This window comes from Citrus clementina, unplaced genomic scaffold (genome assembly GCF_000493195.1).
Source record: "Citrus clementina cultivar Clemenules unplaced genomic scaffold, Citrus_clementina_v1.0 scaffold_9, whole genome shotgun sequence".
In the NCBI taxonomy this organism is placed as follows: Eukaryota; Viridiplantae; Streptophyta; class Magnoliopsida; order Sapindales; family Rutaceae; genus Citrus; species Citrus x clementina.
Window position 1 is genome coordinate 26,768,653 of NW_006261964.1, and position 20,501 is coordinate 26,789,153.

The following is a 20,501-nucleotide window of genomic DNA, read 5'->3' on the forward strand; positions in this document are numbered from 1 at the left end:
TTTGTTGATCTAAATACATGTAGTTCCAGGAGAAAAATCTTCGTTTTATTAAAATAAAGATCAAATTAAAAGTGTGTGTATATATATATATATATATATATACCTTTTTTAATAAAAAAATAAAATATACATATATATTTATTTATTTATTTTTATCTTTTAATTTAGTCCTCATTTCGATAAAATAAATATAATTTCTCTTCCATGTTGCCATACCCATCCACTTTCCCCCACAAAATTCTTTTAAATAAATCAATGTTCCCTCAAAACGCCATTCAAAAAAATAAATTTTTTGTTATTAAAATATTTTTTGTTAAAAGAAAGTGATTATTTGCTTCAAGTGTTATTTACTTCAAGTGAGCTGTTATTCAACGCGTTTAACCATTTTTTCTCAAGTAAAGGATTTTGATGGGCTTAGTAGTGCTTATATTTAAACACAACATAAAAGAATCTCCGACAAAAGAATTACAGCGAATTGATAGGTCAAATAAAACGCAGAGCACAAATATTGAAAGTTTGAAAATTACAGGCAAAATTAAATAGAAATCAAGCATTTTTTTAAAAAAAAATAAAGTAAGGGTGGGTAAAACCAAATAATTTTTTTATTTTCTCCCCTTATTACCTTCAAGGATCAAATTCAAATGATCAGCAGCTACAAGCTTCGTACTGTTACTAACCCGATTAAGCCCTTGGGGGCAAATCAGGCCTTTTACATCTTACCCTCTTCATCCACGTCACCCACATATTTCTTCCAAAACCAATGTTGTCTCCAGATTTTATCCATCTCCTCAATCGGCACATTCTTAGTCTCTGGAAGAAATAAGTGCATAAATGTAGTCATCACCATTACTAATCCTCCAAAGAAGAAGAAACTCCCTGCCTTAAAATGGCAAAGCATCGCTAAAAATGTTTGTGCAGTGAAGAAAATAAACACAAGGCTAACTGCAACGGTAATACTTTGCCCTGCTGATCTAATCTCCAATGGAAAAATTTCGCTCGGAACCAACCATGTCAATGGCCCCCATGAATATGAAAACCCGGCTGAATATACACATAGCAGGACTAAAATCAAGTAAGCATAGCCTTCGCTGAATCCCCCATGATCACCAAGCTCAGCAGCCATGATTGAACCAATAATTACTTGTGAAACAAGCATCTGTATACCCCCAACTAAAAACAATATTTTCCTGCCAAGTTTATCGACTAGAATCATTGATATGATTGTTAAAACTGTACCTATACCACCAGTCACGACTGCGGACAAGAGTAGTGATGCACTTTCACCTAGTTTAAGTGTCCTGAGTAGTACAGGAGCGTATAACCCAATGATATTGATTCCTGTCACTTGCTGGAAAAACGGTATCAGTATTGCCATTAGTAGCTGAGGCCTGTATTTCCTTTGTATGATTTTCTTAAATGGGTGGTCGACGGTTTTTGAGATGGAGCTTGCTTTAATAAGATCATTGAGTTCTGCTTCAACATCAGCTGTGCCGCGCACACGCTGCAGCATCCTTCGAGCTCTTTGGTGGTCATTGCTGCGCTGGATTATGCTGTTTGGTGTTTCTGGTATGAAAAGTGCACCTACTGTTAGTATTGAAGCAGGGGCTGCAGCCATTGCTAGGGATACTCTCCAGCCCCAACCGCCCTTGATCTTTTGGGTTCCGTAGTTGAGAAGATTAGCGGATAAAACACCAATGGCAATACATTCATGAAAGCCAAGGTTGAATGCTCCTCTGTGTCTTGGTGGTGCCATTTCTGAGAGATATAGTGGCACTGACTACAACCAACAAATTAAAACTAACTGATCAACAAACCAAATAATAATAATAATAATAGTCAAACACTTACTTGGTTTGCAAAACCAATGCCAACACCAAGCAACACTCGCCCAAATATAAGCATGTAAATATTAAATGCGGCTCCTCCGAGGGCTGAACCAGCAAGAAAAGCTGTGCCGCCGACAAGAATTGATGCTTTGCGGCCGAAGGCTCTGGTGACTGAGGAGGCAAACAAGGAAGCAATAAGGCCAGCAATGTACAGAGAGGAGGTGAAGGTGGTTAATAGTTGGCTGTCAAACTTGCAGTAATTGCTAACTTTGGTGTCTTCTCTCATCTTTATGTACACTCCTGGGAAGAACTTCTTTAAAAATGGATCCATTGACGTCACTCCACCTTAACATACATATTCGCAAGTAAATATTTTAAATTTCATCTTCAAAAAAAAAAAAATGAATGAATAAATTTCGCTTGAAAATTTAAATTGGTTCCTGTAACTATGTTACCTAACCGTAACACATGGTCCAGGAATATAAAATATAATTCGAAAGGTCTTAAGTGCTATATTTTTAAAACGTTTGGTTTATTTATTATTAATTACAAAAGCGAGAACTGACGTGATAAAAACTCGAACAAAAATCAGTTCTTGGGGGCTTTGAAATTTAATTGATCCTAATATAAAGAACAGTCGTCTTGTGACTGCATTTAAATGCATTGTTTCATTTAAACGCATTGTCACCTTAGAGTTGCATTAAAATCTGTCCACGCAAAGTCTTTCTTCGAAAAGTTCTCTCTCTCTCAAAGAGAACTCAGAATGAAAGGATAGTAGCCCTCAGGGCAATAAAGTCGCCTACAAGCTGGGCGTTTCTCTAAAGGCGGAATTATTTATGCGAGTTGAAGTGTTATTACTTACAAAAGAGTGGTTGGTGAGCTAGGGATTAATAGAGCAGTAATTAAAATCAGGGCCTAATGGAAACAGAGGAACTGATCCGAAGATGCAAAGCAATCACTCTAAGAGAAAGTGAGAAAAGTAGAGTTGCCATAGGCGATGTTATGAAAGGCAAAGAGAGAAAGTTAGTGACCGGATGCCTGTTGGGGAAAGTCTTGCACCCAAGAGGAGTCAGCAGGGAGGGTATTAAGTCAGCGTTGCAGCAAGTTTGGAAGACAGCGGAAGGATTCAAAGTTGAAAGTTTAGGAAGCAAGACATTCGTGTTCAAGTTTGCCTCAGAAGCAGACAAGAAACGAGTTCTTTCTCGAGGTCCCTGGCATTTCGAACGTGCGTTGATAGTCCTAAACGAACCGAGCGGCAAAGGGGAAATAGCAAAGCAATCATTTACACAATCAGCCTTTTGGGTGCAACTACACAATGTCCTAGTTGGATGTATGGAACAAGAAACATTAAGAATGTTGGGGGAAACCATTGGGAAGGTAGAAGAAGTCGATGTTGATGAAGAAGGGGAGTGCATTGGTCAATATGCCAGAGGACGGATCTCTATTGATATTACACAGCCTCTAAAAAAAAGATAATATATATAGAGCATGCAGGGGAAGAAGAAATTCCGATCCCAGTGGTATATGAGAGGCTACTAGAATTTGTTTTTGCTGTGGTCGGATAGGACACCCATGTAAGGAGTGTGATAAGTACGAAGGACAACCGAAGGATGAACTTGCTTATGGGGTGTAGATGCAGGCAGTCCAGTTGTATGGAAAACCCAGAGTTAGCAGAAGTTATGAAATAGGGCAATAGGGTAGTAGCAAACCGGCCAATCACCCACCGAAGACAGGGTACCAGGAGCAAAGGGGAAATTCTCACCCTCAACATCAAAAGCTCTCTCAATGGAACAAGGCCAATGAGACCACAAGCGAACCAAGCTCAAACCAAGAAGACATACACGTGGCAGTCAATCAAGATGGCATTGCAAAGGAGATGGAGGAAGATCAATTAATGCCTGCCGTGCAGGAATCGAGAAAACAGCAAATTGTCTACAAGAAGTCAACTATGACAGCTAGCAATGAGATACATGTCAAAGCTCTGAACAACGAAGCGGGAAAAGCAAGCAAAAAATGGAGAGAAAAATGAGAAATTAACCCGGGAAAGGACTTTGGTTATTATGAGTTTGGAAAAAGAACATGAGGCCCAAAACAGCGGAGAAGAAGAGGAATGGGTGGAAAATGGGCCAGAGCTAGTATGCTTAAAGCCCAAAGGGAGAAATTGGAAGCACCAGGCCCGAATTAAATGTGAGAAAAGTGCAGCGAAGCTGGAGACATACTTAAGGAAGAGACCATGTCATGAATAATATAGGCTAAGCCCAAACCAGAAAAAACTCAGAATGGCTGGCCCGGCTAAGCCAATGCAGAAGCAGAAGCAGAAGCAAAAGTATTCACCTTCAGCAAAGCTCAAACTAGCATGGGAAACAATGTCAGTAGAGGAGTTAGAGATGGCAACCCCAAAAACTACAGATATAGCGGCGGAGGTTGGTGGCCAACCCCGCCGACAGTCATGAAAATCCTCAGTTGGAACGTTCGGGGCTTGGGGAATGCTCGAACGTTTCTAGCCCTTTAAAAAATTCTCCAACAACAAAGGCCGTTAATTATGTTTGTTTGTGAGACGAAATTAATGGCCAACCAATTGTATGAAATAAGTAGGAAGCTAAAGGTTGATAACTGTCTGGCAATGAATAGAAACGGTAAGGGAGGGGGTTGGCTATGCTATGGTATAATGAGGCAAATGTGCATTTCACCTCGTACAACAACCATCATGCTGATGCCCGAGTGCAAAGAGAGGATGACAACTGGATGAGATGCACTAGTATATACGGACACCCTGAGATGGCACAAAAAAACACACTTGGACATTGCTGAAAAGGTTAGCAGGTTTGTCTGATATTCCTTGGTTATGCTTTGGTGATTTTAACGAGATTTTGCACCCGAAAAAATAGGAGGCAATGATAGAAATATTAACATGATCAGTGAGTTTAGAGAAGCTTTATGTGAATGCAATTTGATTGATCTGGGCTGTAAAGGCTACCCTTTCACGTGGAGTAATGGTAGATTTGGTCAGAATTTTGTGGAGGAGAGGTTTGACCGGTTTTTGTGTAATAAGGAATGGAGAGAAAAGTATGTGGACTGTGCTGCTGTTAATCTAGAGACGTGGACTTCAGACTACTGTCCTATCATCATAGAGGTGCAAGCAAAAGGCAATGGTTTGAGCTATACGCGAAGAAGTACCTCAAGATTCCATTATGAAGATGCTTGGAGCAAATTATGAGGCCTGTAAAGACATTATTGACAAGGAATTGAGGAGAAATGACAATTAGAGATGTGTTGACCCGGTTTGGCTCTTTAAACAAACGACAAAGTCTTCCATGGCTCAACTTAAAAACCGAAGTAATGAGGAATTTAAAGAGAGGCAGCAAAAGTTAGAGAAGCTGACAGCCAGACTGAAGGAGCTGAGATACAATGGTGCACAATATAGCGATGGGGAGGAAATTAAGAGAGTTAAAAGTCAGATCCATAACATATTGCTTGATGAAGAAATTTATTGGAAACAGAGGTCTCGGGTAGATTGGCTGAAGGAGGGTGATAAAAACACTAAGTATTTCCATGCCAAAGCCTCGTCTCGAAGAAGGAAAAATAAAATATGGGATATAGAAGACAGCCAAGGCAACTGGATGCAGAAAGGGGAGGACGTGGAAAGAGAATTTTATGGCTACTTTGCTAACTGGTTTACCACCTCCAGACCAGACCAGAAGAAGGTGGATGCAGCTTTAGAAGGATTAAAGCCAAAAGTCATTGAGAAGATGAATGAGTAGTTGTTGTAGTCATTTACGAAAGAAGTGATTGTTGGGGCACTATCTCATATGTGCCCTACCAAAGCTCCAAGGCCAGATGGACTGCCAGCAGCCTTCTACCAGGAGCACTGGAACATAGTTAACACGAGTGTGGTCAACACATGTCTCCATATCCTAAATGAGCGAGGTACTATCACTCATCTCAACCACACTTACATTGCTTTGGCTCCAAAGATTAATAAGCCTAGGAAAGTGTCTGATTATAGACCCATAAGTCTGTGTAATGTAATTTATAAAATCATTACAAATTCAATTGCAAATAGGCTTAAACAACACCTTCACAAAGTGATTTCTCCATCTCAAAGTGCCTTCATACCAGATAGACACTGACAACATTATTATCGGGTATGAATGCCTCCATAAGATTATGCACTGTAAAGGAAAAAAAATGGCCTTATAGCTCTGAAACTTGACAATAGTAAAGCTTATGATACGGTGGAGTGGCTGTTCTTAAAGCAAGTAATGCTCAAGCTAAGATTTGCGGAACCTTGGGTTAACTTGATCATGAGATGCATTACAACATCCTCTTTCTCTATTATTATCAATGGAACAGCTAAAGGCATAATTCATCCTCAGAGAGAACTAAGGTAGGGATGCCTTCTCACTTCTTATTTATTTCTCATGTGTGCAGAGGTATTTTTGAACATGCTACAAAGGGCTGAAGAAAAAAGAGTCATCCATGGGCTAAAGCTTAGCAAAGATATAACCATATCTCACCTTTTGTTGCCAACGACAGCCTTATCTTTACAAGAGCCTCAGAAAATGATTGCCTGCACCTGAAAAGGATCTTTGAGTGTTATGTCGCTGCATCAGGTCAACTACTTAACTACCACAAATCTTCCATGTTTTTTAGCAGAAACACAACCAGTGGAGTCATTACGGCAATCAAGAACATCTTCCAGCTAAATATAGTCTCTAGACATGAAAAATATTTGGGGCTTCCATCCATGGTTGGGAGGAAAAGATCGGAATTCTTCAATGACATTAAGCTGAGAGTGTACAGCAAAAATTACGAGTTGGCAGCACAAGTTCTTTTCGTGCGGAGGGAAAGAGGTATTGATAAAGGCAGTAGCTCAGGCGATTTCTAGCCTTTGCTATGAGTGTATTCAAAATCCCCGTGAGCATTTGCATAGATATTCAGAGAGCAATTGCAAGATTTTGGTGGAGCAATAACATGGAAAAAAAAGGCATTCACTGGGGAAAATGGGAGAGGTTATGCCAAGCCAAGCGGAGGGGAGGGCTGGGATTCAAAAACTTTGCAAGCTTTAATCAGGCATTGGTAGCTAAGCAAAGTTGGAGAATTATTCAGTTCCATGAGTCCCTAGTAGCAAGAGTTATACAAGCGAGATACTTCAAAGATAATCAGTTCCTTATTGCAAATTTGGGTTCCAAGCCCTCATTTATTTGGAGAAGCATACTTTAGGGGAGACAAGTGATTCATAAGGGGATTAGATAGAGGATCGGGAATGGTCAGCAAGTTCAAATCTATAAAGGAAACTGGATTCCAAGGCCCACATCCTTCAAACTAGTTTCTTCTCCATCTTTACCAAGTGATACACGGGTATCTAAATTGATCAATGATGATAATCAATGGAATGAGGAATTGATCTAGTAACATTTTTTGAGAAAGGATGCTGATACAATCTTAAGAATTCTTATCCCTAGCAAACCAATGGCTGATCAAATACTTTGGCACTATGATAAGAAAGAGATCTACACTGTTAAGAGTGGATACCAAGTGGCGTTGAAAATTAATTTCCTGGATACTCCAACCCGTTCAGAGCAGCCAACTAACCAATGGTCTGTCATTTGGTCCATCTCCTTACCAGAGAAAATTAAGATCTTCATCTGGAGAGCAGCAAAAAATATACTTCCAACAACCGAGAACTTGTGGAGGAGAAAAATAGTGCCACAACCCGAATGCCAAATCTGTGGAATCAGTATGGAGACTGTTGGTCATGCGTTGGTGGAGTGTAAATCAGCTCGCAAAATCTAGAAAACTACTAATTTTTGCATATGAGTTTAGAAACATTGGTGGCCATGACATTCTTGGCATAGTGCATGAGCTGGTGAAAAGATTGGGGAAATCAAATACTGAGTTGGTGGTAGCTCTCCTTTGGGTAATTTAGGGTATAAGAATCCATGCCTTGTTCAAAGGGAAAAGGGAGGATCCTTGCATATCAGTAGCTAAGGCAGAGGCAGTTGTGGATTCCTTTAGAATGATTCAAGGTACCGGGAAAATGCTCAATGCTGGAAAGATAGTGGAGACTCGTGTATGTTGGAGTCCCCCCCTCCAAATTGGTTTAAAATTAACGTGGATGCGGCTATAAATATAGAGGATCATTTAGTTGGGCTGGTAATTGTTATAAAGGATGCTAACAAGAATTTTGTGGCTGCTACAGTCAAGAATACAAAACCTCATAGTGGTGTTACCTTTGCAGAAGTAGAGGCAATAAATTGGGGATTGAGAGTAGCTTATGATGCAGGGCTGGCAAACATTATCATTGAATCGAACTCCTTAGAAGCTGTAGATTTTGTCAACAACAGGAAGAGCAGCAGAACAGAGATCCAGTGGCTAATTTCGGAAGTTCAGAATAGATAGAAGGATTTTCAGTCTTGGAAAACACTGCACACGCCAAGATCTTATAATGCCATTGCTCATTCTCTAGCAAAATTAGCTCTAGAGAAGTGTATAACTATTGTTTGGGTAGATTCGTACCCCTCAGAAGTCATGAATCTGTTAAACTCTTTTATGGAATGAATTTCTTTTCTTCTAAAAAAAAAAATCTGTCCACGCAACCTATTCGGTATCTATTGATCATCGCATTTATCGTCAAATCCACCAATATCATGCCAAGCACACCATGTGAGGCCAATGAAGGATTCGTTGACTCCTACTCAAAAGAAATATTACATTTTGCACGGATTAGATGCTCAGCTGAGTTGGTGTTTAGATTCATATGAGATTAGTGTTAGACAAATTCTAACCGTTGATTAAGTTCTCAGCACAGATTAGAAGTTTATTGAAAGGCACGTGAAAACATGCACTCAACACAAGCTAACACTAAATCCTTGTCCTAAAATATCAGCATTTTACAGATTTTCGCATGTTGACACTCCATCAGCACACTTGTGTCTTTGTAAATTTGTAAATTTTTGTTATTTTATAGCTAGTTACTGGTAACCGGCTGAAACCTATATATATATTTTTTTCAGAAATAAATTTTCGTACTAGAATCAGTTTATAATTGTGTCTTAAAACAATAGCAGATATAATTAAGGTATGTTTTATGACTGCAATGATTCTCCTAAATTTACAATTACTACAACTAAACTGTCGATAAATTAACAGCAATTTTTACTTGACAATTAAGTTGTTTGATAAACATTCATATATATTGGGCAGCTAAGTTTAATTTAGCTGATTTTAATTATAAGTTTCTACTGATTTTCTAAGGCACTCTGCAAGCCAGCTCAATCCAAGGTCACTGATCGGCTGGAGAGAACGGAGAAGATTAAAGATAATTGGAGGATTTAGACCAATCATGGCCTGATGAATTATATCTAAAGGAGATGTGAGCAGGAAAAAAACCTGAAATTCCAATATCATAGCCAAAAATAAGCCCACCGGTGGCAGCAACAAGACAAGACAAGACAACAAATGGAGTCACTTTTCCATTGTAATATTGCCCACTTTCACTAGTTATTGCTAAGCCTACTGCCATATCTGCTGCTGTCCTATCTTCGAAACTGATCAGCACTCAAATGAAGAGAAAGAAGAGAAGAGAGAGTTGTGTGTATGCTCAAGATTGATGATTTAGTGAATGCTCAAAAAGAGCTGTGTCTCTCTTGAATAGTAGAGATGTAGACAATAAATATCAGCATCACCATTTGATCAAACATGGCAGTATGTGGGGCAGTTGAATCCCGAAGAATTAATGTGAGACCATGGAATCTTAATTTGCTTCACTATCCGCCAATAGGTAAAAACAATCAGGCCGGACCAATCTACTTTTATTTCTGGGTATAAATTAAACAAATTTACCACCTCATCTTTTTTTTTTTTTTCCCAACACTCATATTTCTAAATCGCACTAATTTGAAAAGAAAGAGCTTACTAAAAGGAAACTTTTAGATTCATTTATAGGAGCAATTCGTATCACAGTGCTTGTTGAATCTTCTTATTTTCTTCTCCCACATCCTCAACAATTTTCATCCAAAACCAATGCTCTCTCCACGCTTTATTCATCTGCTCAACTGGCACATTTTTAGTCTCTGGCAAGAAGAAATGCACGAATGTAGTCATAATCAGCACCAATCCTCCAAAGAAGAAGAAAATCCCTGCCTTAAAATGGCAAAGCATGAGTAAGAACGTTTGTGCAGTCAAGAAAGTGAACACAAAGTTTTACTCAAATGCACGATTCTTTCATACCTATCCATTCTCTCTTTTTTTTTTTTTTGTCTTTTTCCTTTATATTCACCAAAATTAATTAAACAAGTAGTTTGATGTTTTCAAGTTTACGTGATCCTATTTATAAGAAACGGACATGCAACTACTTGTTGCTAGAGGTGGTAAAAATACCCGCCCGGTCCGGACCCGGACCGTACCCGGGCGTTGCGGGCCGGGTAATACCCGGCCCGGGTATGAAGCCGGGTCGGTCTTGGGCATCACTTGATAAACCCGGAACCCGGATTTTATTAAAAAAAATTTATAAAATATATATTATTTTAAATATTATATATTTATTTGACTTATTTATTATACATATATAAAGTTTTAAACACTTAAAATTTATATTTTCATGTCAAATTTTATTGAAATAAATTTAAAACTTATAAAATTACCAAAAAATAAAAATATATACACATAAAAGATTAAAAAATATAAAATCCGGGTACCCGGATTAAAACCCGGCCCGGACCCGGACCCGGACCGGTTGCATCCGGGCAGGGTCCGGTCATGGCAATACCCGGACCCGGCCCGGGGTTTTGCCATCTCTACTTGTTGCACGTTTTTGTATTTTTCCCTTCGTCTCAAGACTGCTGAAAAAGTAAACCTTGAAATCTGTCAAAAGCAAAGATTTGGAAATCTATTAATAATGATCCTTGCAATCATTTTCAAAGCCGTCAATATCATGCCAAGCAGCTTTGTGATGCTGAAGGATTCGTTGACTGCTACAGAATGCAAAAACACATCAAGAAATATAGCAATTAAACTCTGCTGAGAACGCCATTTAAGGCATTTATAAAATGAGACGTCAAGCTGCTGTGAAAAAATTCACCAACTCTTCTACCATACGTACACAAATTACAATGGAGTTTTTTTTGTCATTTTGTAACCAATTATTGATTAACAGTTGAAAATTTGCATTAATTTTGTCTATACCACTAAGAAAACGCACATCATTTTATTATGTCTTAAAAGATACATGTTGAATTTATGGCATGTTTGAAACGCTATGATCTACTTAAAATTTTTGCTTAGAAAATTAAAGGAGTTTAAAAAAACATTTACTTTTGAGGGAGGTTGTTAGTTTTCTCTCTACTAAAATCAATATATACCATTTATTCTTTATTATATTCATAATATCTGAAAGCTCATTTGACACATAAAAATTAAAGGAGAAGAAGGGTAAATGGGTTATTTTCTTGATAATTAATCTTGGGAACATAAAATACTTATCTATTTTTAGAAAAATGTTAAAACTAACAAAAAGTATAAGAAAAATATCTTATTTTTAATTTTTGTATTGTAACACCCAAAAAATTTATCCATGAAAGCACAAGGGTAAAATTTGAATGAAACCTCGCATCATTTATTCTTATTAATAAACCTCAAGATTAATAATCATTATTTATACTCCAACTGAATCATTACGTAAAACATCTAAAATAAAGTCTGCAAAGAAAAATCTCTAATTCAAAATAAAAAATCTAATCAAATTTAATTTTTAAAACAGCTCCAAAGATCCACTAAAAAAAAAATCTCAATCTAAGTTCCCAAGCAACATCTCCAATCAATCTACAAAATATTAGAGACAAGAGGTGAGTCGTCAACTCGGCAAGCAAATTCATGCACAATATTTGAAAACTTTTGTCATTATACCTTTAAACATTTTATAACATCTTATAATAACATCTTCATTTATCATAAGAATGGATTCATGTAAAAGCATTAAAAATATTAAAACATTCATAAAAATATTAAAACATAAATATTTAGTAGCTCATACCTCGTAGTCATCATCATTCATCATTCACAGTACTATACTCTGCATTGTTCCTCATTCAGGGTACTATACCCCCATTGTTCATAACATCATTGTGCAAAAGATCATCATCATACCAGCAAGTTGGTCATAGCATTACATAACATCATAACATCATAACATTAACATCATATACATTACTACAGACTATGAGCCAAAACTATTTTTGAATCCACCTTACATCCTTTCATACATACCATTTAAAGTCTACTAAAATATTTAAGAACCTTTCTTTTATCATATAATTCTTTTAGAAAATTCTTTAAGAAAACATTTTGTTTAAGAAAACTAGTTTCTTATAAAAAATATTTTCAAATACATTTTAATAAATTCATTTAAAAGTTTTTATTTTAAAAAATTCATTTAAATATTTTAGAAATTTGTTTTGTAAAAAATTCCATTTAAACATAATTGTTATAACACAAATTGCATTTATTATAAAGCAGATCATGATGAATCTACTTATCTTGATCCGCAGCAATCAATTCAATACCTCAAGAACAAACCAACGAGCTCACCCACGTCCTATAATCATCATAAAAATATACTTATCAATATTATCTCTAACCTTAAACATAATCTCATTCATCCTTAAATCATAGACACTTATACTAGCTCAATACTTATACATATTCTAGACATAACATGAGTATCCTGCACATGCTGATTTTTAATAACCTATACACATATCAGAAACCATGAAAATTTACAGAGGCACTGTGAACATGCGTAGCATTGCATACAAAATTTCACAAAAATCAGCACAAGTGAAAATTAAGTCAGAATATTGACATTTCACCAAAGTAATAAAATTGTCCAGCATTGACCAAAATAGATCTTTACCACTTAGGAATTTCATAAAATATTCTCTAGTACTCGAAATAATCCGTTTCTTTTTCTAATTACAATAAACACATTCAAAAAGCATATAATTAAAATTCATAATTTTTGGACGTCTAAAACTATTTTAAAAGCATTTTATTTCTGAGAACATCTAACATGTCTAGAAAATTCCAGATTTAAAGACAGAAGTTCAAAACTTCATATCTTTTATTTTACATGTCCAAAGATCGTAGTTCCAGATTTTACGATAGAGGAAAGATTGAAATTTCATTATAAAATCTAATCATGGCATATAATATTCATAAACTAGCCCAAACTATTACATGTTTCAGTTTCTACAATTCTAGAAAACAGTTTCAAGATCTGCAGCAACGGCATGTTATGATATTTAATAATTTAACCATAATGAATAAAATTACGAAATTAAACATGCAATCATATGAGACATATATCTGTTGATACAAAAATCGCCATAATTTTTAAAGATGTGTAATCTTACGGAAACATTTCCAAAAAATTGAGAATTGTCGCTGAAAATCGGAATTTTCCAGCACCAGTAACCCAAATTCGAAATATCGTAACAATTTGCATACTCAGAGGATTTCAACACAAAACCTATCAATGGAAAGCTTAGGATGTCTAGTTTCACGCATTGTAAACGTATTCATGTGATTCTAAGTAAAGAAAACGATTTCAAGTAAAGAATACAAACTGTTCATATCTTCACAGCATTACAAACACATATATGTTACCCAAATCATACTACAAGTAATTAAAAGCAAACAATTAATAAAAATAAATCATATAAGTCAAAGAAATACTTAACACCTTAAGGCAAACACCAAGAAAGAAGTTATAAAACTTTCTTTTCCTTCTCCAAAGACTTATGTTTTTTTCTTCTTCTTTTTTTCTAAGGGGTTTGTAATGGTGTAGAAAATAAAAGACGGTTCCCTCTTAAAAAGATGATTTCCTCTTAAATACTTTTAGTAATTAATAAATACTTTAAAAAATAAAAAGTAAGAAAATGTGAGCTTTAAGAAAATTCTTTTTTTTAAATAATAACATACGTAACTTATTAAAATAAAATCAGCACAAGTGAAAATTAAGTCAGAATATTGACATTTCACCAAAGTAACCTTGCTCTATCATCGTGAAAATACGACCCTGAGCTCTAGGCATTTTCCTTTGGCTCAACTTCTTAGGACAGTCTCTGACCATGTGACCAGTTTGTCCACAGCCAAAACAGGCCCCCGTACTCTGAAGGCACTCTCTCGATGTGTCCTCCCACAAGTCTTACATAGTGGAAAGTTCTTCTAGAAAAAAAGACTATCAATACTTTTATGTTCATTCTTAGGGCCACCACCATTATTCTTCTTAGTTTGGGCGCCTTTATTGTTGGGGCTTTTACCATGAGGTCCTCCAGATCGAGTCCTTTGATTATATTGCTCACATCTCTTTTGAGACTCATTCAGCCGCCTCTCTCTCTCAAAAGTTCGAACTACCATATCAGCATATTCATTTAACCTCAAGAGTTCACTAGTGTCTCTAATAGATGGTCGCAGTCCCTCAAGAAAATATCGACACTTCTTCTCCTCAGTATCAACCAATGTCGTAATAAATCAATAAAAAAAAATAAGGCTTTGAACTTGTTCTCATACTCAGCCACAAATTTATTCCCCTGATTCGAGTCTAAAAATTCTCTCTCCATCTGGTTAGCCACACTCTGCGAAAAATACTTCTCATAGAAAGTGTTAACAAATGGCTTCCATGTAATCGTTCTCGTATCAAGACTCCTCCTCAACATTTGGGTTGTAGCTTTCCACTAATGATTTGTCTCACCCTGAAGAACAAATGTGACAAAGACCGCCCTAAACTCATCGCTACAACTAATAGCATCCAATATCTTTTCGATCTACTTAAGACATGCCTCAGCAACCATAGAATCAATTGTCCCATGAAAAGCATATGGCCCTAATTTCTGAAACTGCTCCAGTGTCACATTCCCTTTATTACTAGCAAAACTACTCTATCCCACATTTCCAACATTATGAGACTGGCCTTCATTACGAGCAATCCCCTCCAATAGTCTAGTCTATGTCCTTATAATATTAGCCAGCATCTGCATCGTTGGGTTAGCATTATGAGCCATCTCACGAATAATGGGATCTCCCTCATCAATTACTCGTTGTAGATTGCTCGACCCAGCAACATCCCCCATATTGGTTCCTCGATTAGCAGCCCTAGCACCAGTTCCCCTAGTTACATTTCGAGAACTAATTGCCCTAAGAGCTACTTCATCACCCCTTTGTGGTTGAGTTTGGCTAGCATTAACAGAAGTAATCTATGATTAATCATAACATTTTTCGTCAAATCCGTCATTATCAATTATCATGCCAAAGAACGCAAAGTGAGACCAAAGGATTCACTGACTCCTATGATATAATTAATAACATTTCTTAAAAGATTGTAATTAATAAATATCAATCAAAGAGATTTGCAATTACGTAATAATTTCGGCACAAGTTAATTGCTGCCAGGTAGCTACAAAATGATTGAAACCAAATTAAAAAAAAAATTATGAACTCCAATGCAATTTTTGCGTCTTTATAGTGCATGGAAGTTTGTAACGTTTAATTATTTTCCAGCTAGTTAGTGCATGGAAGTTAGTGATACGTAGCTCAAATCTGCATTTCACAAGTGTATATATATATATATCTAATCTGGAATTTTAAAGTATGGGAATGTCTGGGAAAATATATAAGCCCTTCAAGTTATAAGCCTTAAAAACCCTATAGTTTTGAAGTTTTCCTGAATTTTTTCCGCACTTTAAGATCTCAGTATTAGTTTATTTATATTTTAAACTTGTATGTTAAACTCAAATATGATTCTAAATGTTATAGTTCGGTGTAATTTATAACCAAGCAAACTAAAATGTTTTAGTAAATACTAATTGTAACTCAGTAGACAACTAAACTATTTGATAATTAACGTGCATTACCATGCTACGTATACTAATCACAACTATTATAAAAATTTAGATTACCTCTCTAAGCCTCCTTTTAGCAATGTTTGGCAAAAATCTGGAAATTTAAAGTTCCCACTAAAGTAAAAATTTTATTTGGCGTGCGGTGGTTAATGTCTTGCCCACCGCGGATAATCTACGGCACTATCAAGTTGAGTTACCATTTGTTTTTCCCCTTTGTAACGCATATGATGAATTTGTTGTCCATTGTCTGGTGAATTGTTCATTTGTTAAATCCTGTTGGCTTTAGTCTCCAATTGGTTATGTAGGGGGCTGTTTGTATTTTGTGGATTGGTTAGAGGCTATTTTTGCCTAATGTAGCAGTGATGATTGTGACCATGTTGCCATGACTTCTTGGAGTCTTTGCTTGAATAGAAATGCTAAGGTTTGGAAGTACGAAAATGAGAGGTTGTCTAGTGTTCTTAATTTAGCTAGCCAGGCTCTTTTTCAGTGGCAATCTGTGAGAAAACTTCAGTTGTTTTATAATAATTATATTTCATTTTCTCATGGTGCGATGTGTTGGCAAAGGCCTTGCGTGGGGTGGTTTAAGTGCAATGTCGATGTGGCAACATTTCCTTCTAGTGGCACAATTAGTTATGGGGTTGTAATTTAAAACTCTAAGGGTAAATTTATAGATGTCATGAGTGGTTGTCTTGTTGGCAGTTTTGGTGCTCGGAAAGCTAAAGCTATTGGCGTGCGAGAGATTCTCAGTTGGCTCAAGGGATTACCCTTCCTTCCTATTATTGTTGAAATAGACAGCTTACAAGTTTTCAATGCTTTGTCTGTTGATAGTTTTAGTCCTAATGGCTTCGGCCTTATTATTGGTGATTGTAGAGCATTAGTTCAATCCTTAGGAGATGTTACTTTCTCTTTTGTTAGGAGATCTACTAACCATGCTGCCTATTCTGTTGTTAAAGTGGGGGGTTCTTTGTTAGGCCCGGGAGAGTAGAGACATGGTCCACCTCCTTAGTCGATTTCTCAGTTATTTGTTTAATGAAGTTTTATGTTTCCCTAAAAAAAATGACAAATTTGACTTTGACTCACAAGTGTGTTACTAATATATGTATGTGTGTGTATATTCAATCATTCTCATATGTGGTGTCTCCATTTTTTTTTTTAATGAGGATGCGCTTTATGCTATGAGATCTAACATACTTAACTTTGAATGAAATATAAAGCTCTGCAATTTAATATTATTAAAAATTAACTCTTTTAAATTATATGTCTTAAAAGCATGTTCGCATAAAAAAAAAAAAAAGGCCGCCCGCACTATAAAAGGACTATATATACAAAGTCATTTTTTTTTCATGCAAACATGCTTCTAAGTCATGTTGCTTAATAAAGTTAAATTTTGAATGTATATAGTCCTTGCCTTTCTTTTTTTTCATTAATTTTTCACTTTACTAAAATAAAAGATTGATTGAATATTATAAAAGGGATTTTATTTACAAGTGTTCCCAAGAAACCATTGTTTATTCATTTTAAGAATGCATCACAGCTAAAAGTGCCAAACTATTCGATGAAATGCCTGAGTGAATAATTATTGGTGGGAAACTGAGAAGTCTGTAGGAGTGCAGGTTGAAATTGGCAGCTCAAGGGTCCTCAACAATGGATCAAATAAAGGCTTGAAGAAGAGCTGTAGAGGAAACACATAATTTATAGTGAAGCATTCCGAGATAATACCAATAATACCATAACAACTTTAACACTCCTGAATTATGGAAGATCTCAAGATTTGCTACAACTGTAATCATAGTTATGTCTCAAAAAGAACTTTCTTTCTGCATTTTCTTCGTTTTATTCTGGGTTTTCAAGTAGCTCTACCATAGTACCTTCGCATAACAGTTGCTTCTGATTTTCTCTGAAAGTACTTCAAGTGTATCTACACTAGATGTAAATATACAAATGTTAAAAATTTAGCTAATCACTTATAAGGTACTTCCAAACCTTCATTAAAATTTATATCATACCGCTCCTTGTATCTTACTTTCTTCCTCTGTTTGGGTTGGATTTTTCTGGTAATGTCTCTAAATATAGTCGATCCTAATATACTCAGAACTTATTTCTATTAATCTGACCTCATAAGCACAACTTGGAGCCTACGTTGGCGACCTGGTTTACAAGTACGACCTGAGGTCTATGTGAATGACCTAGTTTAAAAATACAACCTCAAGCTTATATAAGCAATTGAGAAATTCATCTGTCCGATCTGAAAGTGAAGTAATCCAACATTTTTCTGACCTAAGAATTAGCTTGACATTAAAAATTACTAGTCGAGAGAACGTGGCCTAATTTTTACGGAAGTTCTGCGCCACGATCTATTTAAACCACCTCCAACTGACAACCACTTGCAACTGCTGAAAAAAGCGGGCTGAAGTTAAGGAAGTAACTGTTCACAACCAAGAGCTATTTAAACTGAAGAGCGCATCAAGTGAAGGGGTTAGAAAAATTAACCAAAAATTCTACAAATTACCAACCTTAAAGCCTTACATTTACGATAAGATTTTGAACAACTCCACTGGGAATTTCTTGATTTCACCTTATTCTTGATTCTTCTTCGTTATTTTTCTTTCTTTATACATAATTTCTAACTTAAGTATCGGAGGGTCTACGCCGGAACCCTACCGGCGTATCATAACTGTGTTTTGTTGTTGGTAGGTATAAAAAGTCGTGATCAGACTGACATTTGAGCTTGGATTCGTACTGTTACTCCCCGAAGAAAACAAATTCTCATTTTTCGGCATCAACATCCCTTACATCATCAACAATTTTCCGCCAAAACCAATGTACTCTCCAAACTTTATCCATCTGCTCAATTGGAACATTTTTAGTCTCAGGTAGAAAAAAGTGCACAAATGTAGTCATCGCTATCAGCCATCCTCCAAAGAAGAAAAAAACCCCTGCCTTAAAATGGTAAAGCATGGCTAAAACTGTTTGAGCAACTAAGGAAGTAAACAAAAGACCAACTGCAACAGTAATGCTTTTCCCAGCTGATCTAATCTCCAATGGAAAAATTTCACTTGGAACCAACCATCCCAATGGCCACCATAAAAAAGTAAACCCAGCGTTGTATACACAAATTAGAACTAAAATTAAGCATAGCCTATGCTGAATCCTCCGTGATCACCAAGTTGAGTTGCCATGACTGATCCAATCATTACTTGTGACACAAGTATTTGTATTCCCCCAAGTAGAAACAACACTTTCCTGCCAAGTTTATCTGCTAGAATCATTGGCAAGATTGTTGAAACTGTACCTATACCACCAGTGACAAGTGCAGACATCAGCAATGATGTACTTTCGCTTAGCTTAATGGTCCTAAAGAGTACAAGAGCATAGACTGAAATGACATTGACTCATGTCAGATGTTGAAAAAATGGTATCAGTATTGCCATTACTAGCTGAGGTCTGTATTTTCTATCTATGATTTTCTTAAATGGGTGGTTAATGTTTTTTGAAACAGAGCTTTGTCTAATGAGATCATCAAGTTCTGCTTGAACATCAGCTGTGCCGCGCACAATCTGCATTATCTTTTCAGCTTTTTGGTAATCATTGTTGCGCTGGATTATGCTGCTGGGTGTTTCTGGTAAGAAAAGTAAACCTATTGTTAGTATTGAAGCAGGGGCTACAGCCATTGCTAGGGAGATTCTCCAGCCCCAACCGCCCTTGATCTTTTGGGTGCCGTAATTGAGAAGATTAGCGGATAGAATTCCTGTGGCAACACATACTTGGAAACCAATGTTGAATCCTCCTATGTGTTTTGGTGTGCCATTTCTGAGAGATATAGGGGCATTGACTGCAAACAACAAATTTAAAACTAACTGAAAATTGTTCAACAAATCAAACAGTTTGAAAATTAAAAATAATGAAACACTCACTTGGTTTGTAAAACCAATCCCAACAAACTAATGAAACACACGCCCCAATATCAGCATGTAAATATCTAATGCAGCGCCCCCGATAGCTGAACTAGTGAGAAATGTTGTGCCGCCAACCAGGATTGATGCCTTGCGGCCGAAGGCTCTGGTTACTGTGGAGGCAAATAAGGAAGCTATGAGGCCAGCAATGTACAGAGAGGACGTGAACGCGGCTAATAGTTGGCTGTCAAACTTGCAATAATTGCTTATCTTGGTGTCTTCTTTCATCTTTCTGTACACTTCTAGGAAGAACTTCTTCAAAAATGGCTCCATTGATGTCACTCCACCTTAAGAACATACAAATTCACAAGTAAGTATTTTAAATTTCATCTTCAAAAAATAATTAAAGAGTTTGGTAAACATTTTATTTTTACTCGCAGCTATAAGGTAATTAAGTTTGCAAAAAGTTTCTACTGATTTTGTAAGGAACTCCGTAAGCTAACCCAATTCAAGGTCTTTGATCGGCTGGGTGATAAAGATAACTAGAGGTTTTAAACCATCAGAGGCTTGACGAGTTATAAGTAAATCATGAAGGAGATATATATAAGCAGAAAAAGGGAGAAAAAACCTGAAATTCCAATATCATAGCCGAAAATAAGCCCACCGCTGGCAGCAACAATACAAGACAAGACAACAAATACAGTCATATTCCCGTTATAATACGGCCCACTTTCACTGGTTATTGCTAAGCCTGCTGCCATTTGGCTACTGCTTTATCTTCAAAACTAATCAGCACTCACAGCAAGAGATAAAGGAGAGTGAGAAAAGTAAAAGTGTCGTTTGTGATCAAGATTACGGATATTGAAGGTTTATAAGTAGCTGCG

The 20,501-nt window shown here is 36.4% G+C and overlaps 1 protein-coding gene and 1 pseudogene across 1 annotated transcript; both read right to left on the bottom strand.

Annotated features, from left to right (window-relative positions):
* Positions 1-703: 703 nt before the first annotated feature.
* Positions 704-9,373, bottom strand: LOC18031918 (hexose carrier protein HEX6). Its single transcript, XM_006421538.2, has 3 exons — positions 9,219-9,373; positions 1,849-2,171; positions 704-1,777 (listed from the first exon to the last, which is right to left on the bottom strand). Exons 1-3 carry the CDS (start codon positions 9,349-9,351, stop codon positions 710-712), a joined length of 1,524 nt encoding a protein of 507 aa, XP_006421601.2. The 5' UTR covers positions 9,352-9,373; the 3' UTR covers positions 704-709.
* An 8,351-nt stretch (positions 9,374-17,724) lies between these two features.
* On the bottom strand, positions 17,725-20,378 carry LOC18032083 (annotated as a pseudogene).
* Between the last annotated feature and the right edge of the window lie 123 nt (positions 20,379-20,501).